Raw genomic sequence first — 5350 nt, forward strand, 5'->3', positions numbered from 1 at the left:
CCCGCAGGGTGGATGACCACATGGACATACACTAAAAGCACATGCAGGATGAAAACATGGACTTTATTGCTCCAAACGTGACCACAACATGTACACTGTTTTCAGCTGTTCATTTCTGCGTCTTTTTGGGGGCTAATTCAAGTAGACGTCTCCCATCATTTTTTTGCCGGTATATTCCGCTAGTCTCTGTCCTTATGTTCTATACTCACAATCGGTAAAATAATAAATAAAACGTACAGATTTGTTCATTTCTAATATACTATGTATTCCTCAAAGAAAAAAAAAGCTGAGTTCACGCTTTTATATAATCTTTCACCTCAATTTCAGTTTTTTTGTGTTTTTTCCAACTTAATATTGATAATATACAAAAACTCTGGGCAGCATTGCAGTGAATTAACAGTCAGTTGAGAAAAAAAAAAAAAAGTTCACCTGTCGGAGAGGTGTAGCATATATGCATCATCAATGTCTCTTCCATATGAGGTGCTGCAACCCCCGCCCCCTTCTATCCAAAACGACAATAAAATATGGTCCTGGTTCAAATGGGGGGGGGGGGGAAATCAAAGTCGCCGCATTCCTCTTAAATATGTACACTGTCGGCATTTGACTTTTGAAAACGGCAGATAAAAAAATAGATTTGCTCTGGTGCCCACCTCCGTCGAGAGTTCACAGCGCAACGGGAAGCGGTCCGCTCCGCGCACGGACACGCGCGTGTCCGTGCGTCCGTCCGTGCGTCCGTCCGGCTCGTCGCAGGCTCAGCACGAACACTTGCACTCGGAGATGATGGGATACTGCACCTGTATCCACGTGCAGTACTTCTGCCTGAGAAAGCCTTGGCAGTACCAGCGCAAGAAGATCTTGTTGACGGACTTGACGGGCTTGCAGGACATGCCCTCCGGGAAGGAGCAGGAGCGCTCCGAGAAGCAGTTGCCCTCCTTGATGTAGCGCGGCCAGAAGCGCAGGCCCAAGTCCTTCCAGGCGTACACCACGGGGCAGTGCGTGTACGTCCACAGCCACTGCAGGAATTTCCTGCGCGCCTTCTTGCCCACCTTGACGCGCTTGCCGTAGGGGGTCTCGCCCAGCTCCAGCCTCTTCAGCTCGTTGGGCACGGGCCCCTGCGGCTTGACGTCCGGCGCCGCCGAGCGGTTGCCCGGCGCCGCCGGCGCGCCCACCGACATGAAGTTGGGGTCGAAGTGGCTGCCCAGCTTTTTCCTCAGAGTCCTCTCGGACAAGTCCTGCTCGCGGGGGTCGTAGTCCGGGTCGGGGTCCTCCTTGAGGTCGGACACGGGCAGGTGGTCGCTGGGGGACGGCCGCAGCCGCAGGTAGTGCTGGCACAGGCCCGCGTGCGCGCACAGCAGCACGCAGAGCAGCAGCGGAGGCCGAGGGCCGCCCATGTCGCGGGGGCGGGCGGGACGGGGGGGGACTCTTGCGCGCGCAGCCGCCGACGCTCGTCACTTCATCAATCGGCGCTCGGAAGCCGACCGCGCGTGGCGCTCCGCCGCCGGCGGCCTTCCCTCGGGAGAAATTGCGAGACAAAGCCCGTGGGTGGGAGATCGGGACGACGCCTGGACTCCGCCGCCTGCTTCGATTCACTCGGGGGTCCTCCCGGTTGCCATGGTTACCGCTGCGACGACGACGACGGCGATTCCGAGCCAAACGGTCACCGGATGACGGAGATTGCACGGAAGCGCACCAGCCGCTTCCCAAAAGGTGCCCGGCAATGAGGGCTACCCTGGGCTGCCCCCGCCCTTGCGGGTTTTTTTTTTTCTTCTCCTCCCTCCTTTTTCCCCTTTTAATTGATTTTTTTGCGCACCGCCGTGCCCGCTGCGCTCGCTCGTTTTACGCTCACACACGCATTCAAAAGTATTCCTTCCAGCCGGTCAAAAGCCCATTTCGCTCCCCCAGAGAAGGCAAGGCTCCAAATATAGCTTGCTCTTATTATTCCACGTGAGAAGACGCACAAAGAGTTGAGAGTTGCCCTTTTCAAGGCGTCGTGCCCACGCAGGGAAGCTCCTCGTCACGCATGGCGAGAGGAAGGCTGCAAGCAAAATCCCGCTTCTCCTCCTGCTCCGGCGGCTACCACAGAAGCTCCCCCGCTTGGCGAGTGGCGACTGCGTGCGGGAGCGCCAGAGAGAGGGAGGGGGGAGGGTGGGAGGGAGGAAGGGAGGGAGGGAGAGAGAAAGAGAGAGAGAGAGAGAGAGCGTCGGTCGGCGCCCCCTCCTCGGAGCCGAAGCACACAGCGCGCGTGGGTGAGCGTGTCTGCGAGCGAGCGGGCGCTCGGTCCCAAGTTAAATATGCCCCTCCGACGTGAGCAAGTGTCGCGGGGGAGCGCCCGCCCCTGGGCCACTCTCACTGATTGACAGTCCCCCTTTGGGCCCTCCCCTCGCAACGCGCAAAATGTCAGTCGGCTCCCGACTCGGGCGCGCTTTGCGGCTCCGTTCGCCGGAAGCCAAGTCTGACTCCAGTTGACTCTGCGAGTGACGACGGAGATGCGCGCTAATAGTTTCAATACGCTGCCCCGATGCGCCGCTCCCACGGAGGAATGAATGGACGGATGGATGGATGGGAGAAACGTTTAGGGGCTGGGGGGAGCTTCGCATTCCACCTTTGTTCATGAGGATTTGATCCGCGCAGGAATTGGCCCCGGTGAACTCGGAGGTCACAAAATAGGCGCGCAATTAAGGGCTATAAATGGCCGCCGAGACGTTTTCCCATGCTGAGCGTGCGCGTGGATCGCACGGGGCCAAATCGAAGCTTCGCAAGTCAATTCCTTGATTGCGTTTCGGATGGTCCGCTTTGGGCCGTCCCACCCCGCCCCCGTTGAAGAGTCTCTCGGGTTGCTCGCTAGAGGGCGTTCATCCGGCAGTCGCCTGATGCTCTCGACTCTTTGGAGTGCGTCGGCTGCCACGCGATGAAAGGACGCCCTAAAATACTCAAACTTGCATTTTTTGGGAGGGGGGGATAGGGAGGGGCCTCAAGTGGGCCCAACTTCTAACTGATCGACTTTTACGGCAACAATGTTAGTTACCACAACAAAGCAAGCAAGTCGTTTGCTCCCTAACAAGATGCTGAATGGCGTTGACTCATTTTGAGTTGGGGCGTCGTGACAATTTCTTTGCCGCGAAATGTGGGGAAAGACAATTTTCTCCACATAGTTTTGCGGAAACTATTTTGTTGACTTGCCCAACTTCAGATGGCGTTTTGACTTCAGCCTACTTTTTTTTTTTACGGCGTGCTCAGTGGGCGGCGTGGACGGTCGGGCCGAGCCGCTTAACGCGGGGCGCCGGGTGTCCATCGTGCGAGCGGGAGCCGCCCCCCCCGTTCCCCAGCAAATCTCACGGAGAGCGGAGGAGTGCACGGTGGAGGATCCCCGCAATATTTCATGATGTCCAAGTTCCTTCGGGAAGTGAACAATCAGGACTCCCCCCCGGCACGCGTAGCACCGCCCGTCGATCTGATCGGCAAACAAGATTGGGAGTCGGCGTCGGGCGCATTCCTCCAAAACCATCCCTTCTCAGGAGACCGGGGGCACGCGCGCTCAACCACTTGCGTCGCACCGTCAACAAGCGCGCAAATGTCATTTTTCTCGTGACATTTGGCATGGGGCGTCGTCACGTCCGCGACGACGCTTTGGCCGCGCCGGCCCGCGCACCGCGCCGCACCGAGAAGGGCAATCCTATGCCGGTCGGCGGGCGGCTGCGGACTCGGAGCGGGCTCCTAAGTTACTTTTGGCCAAGGTCGGGCGAACGACGCCGGAGAAAAAGAAGACGGCAACGGCTCCGCCCCTTCTGGACTTTTTGCCATTTCATTCGGCGCGTCCATCCGATTCCTCGGGTGGCCATTGTACAAGGCTCGAAAGGGGAACAAACGCAACGGCGTGGGGTCGTTTGACGCATGGAGACGAAAACTTTCCGCCCGGGTAAGACAAGAAACGCCCAAAGCCATTTCAACTCCAAGCACGTTTTGGAAAAGGCTAAGAAGCAGCGCGGGAATCTGGAGATGAGGAGGACGGGCGGGGGTGCCGAACGGCAGTTTACCGCGGACGGGCTAATCAAAGAAGAGCACAAAAGGAGCCCGCCCGGCTCGCTTTAACGAAGGCCGTCAAGCTCTGACGAGCGGGGCCGGGTTAGCTCGCTGGAAAATTGGGCTTGTCCAACAAGGGGACTTAGCTCTTTGCTTTGCCGGTGATTGTTCACGCTCCCTCGGCTCTCAATAGGGCGCACGGTGAGGGTGCGCTGCGTTGCAATGCAGCCCTGAGGCACGGACGGGACCCCCTCCTCCCCTTTGGCCGGCAATGCTCTAACGCGCGCGCGCACACTGGAAACCCCCCCGACTGCACACAAAGGGCTCTAGCCAAGGTGCCGGCCGGGGCTTAGCCAGCACGGGGGCACAGCAAGGGGCGGGCCTGGCCAGACTGGCCGGCTATGCCCGCCGGGGATGGCCAAAATGGCACGCGGGAGGTGGCGGGGAGACTGACAGCTTGCGCGAGGAGGCACATCAACCCAGTGAAAAAAAAAGAAAAAAAACACAGGGCCTGACTAGAAGAGAAGGAATTCAATTGTGGAAAATTGTTGCAACGGTCACGTCGCTCCCCTAATTACTCCCAAATATTTGCAAGGAATTTGCTTGCTTCAACTTCACAAACACGAGCCTTTTTTTTTTTTTTTGCATTGTGGCCATTGTGGAATTCTTCATCTTTCTCCCCGTCCCACAACAATTTAAAGCGGGGGGGGCGGGGGGCTAGGAGCACAAATCAATGTCGTTCCAGCCTTGCCTGTCAATATTGCATTCTCTCTATTCCCCCCGTTGCCCTCTCCATGTTGTTCAGTCCTTCTCCCGTTCTTCTCACCCCCAATTCTCGTCTCGGAGCGTTAACCCAAAGCAGATGGCTCGGGAAGCCTGTCAAAAATCTGTCTCCCGTTAACGCTACGTTTCAAGCCCCTTCTACATTTTTGCCTCCTCCTCAAAATGATGGCTCGGTTATTTATCTCTTTTTTTGGGGGGAGGGGGGCAAAATAGCCAGTAAACAGCATCAAAGTGTTTGTGAGGTCGACGAAAGCGCTTGTCCAAGTCGTTGCGAGCCCTCCGCCAGCCTGACGCAATCGTCTCCAAAGCGTGGCAGCGTTTCGTCGAGTTTCCATGCCGTTGGAACGGAGAAAAGCTCGCGTTGCGATTCGCAGTCATCGCGTCTTTGGCGGCTTGCTGGCTGGCGGGCGGGCGCCATCGATCACATGGGAGAGGAGCGCGCGAGCCCGTTCCAAACGGCCGCCCGCGCGTTTCACCAGATTTCGGGGGGCCACTCGACGCGCGCCGTTCACCGCAGTGCGCCGAGTCAACGCGGCTCGCGTCGCGG

General features: G+C 57.7%; 1 protein-coding gene across 1 annotated transcript; it reads right to left on the minus strand.

Annotated features, from left to right (window-relative positions):
- Positions 1-467: 467 nt before the first annotated feature.
- Positions 468-1632, minus strand: nog2 (noggin 2). The gene has a single exon (XM_019883310.1). The coding sequence runs from the start codon at positions 1389-1391 to the stop codon at positions 753-755; it is 639 nt and encodes a 212-aa protein (XP_019738869.1). The 5' UTR covers positions 1392-1632; the 3' UTR covers positions 468-752.
- Positions 1633-5350: the final 3718 nt, after the last annotated feature.

This window comes from Hippocampus comes, unplaced genomic scaffold, assembly GCF_001891065.2.
Source record: "Hippocampus comes isolate QL1 unplaced genomic scaffold, H_comes_QL1_v1.1 scaffold367, whole genome shotgun sequence".
NCBI lineage: Eukaryota > Metazoa > Chordata > Actinopteri > Syngnathiformes > Syngnathidae > Hippocampus > Hippocampus comes.

Excerpts from the sequence above, each read along its gene's own strand:
- nog2 (XM_019883310.1), bottom strand. The coding sequence starts at position 1,391 with ATGGGCGGCCCTCGGCCTCCGCTGCTGCTCTGCGTGCTGCTGTGCGCG.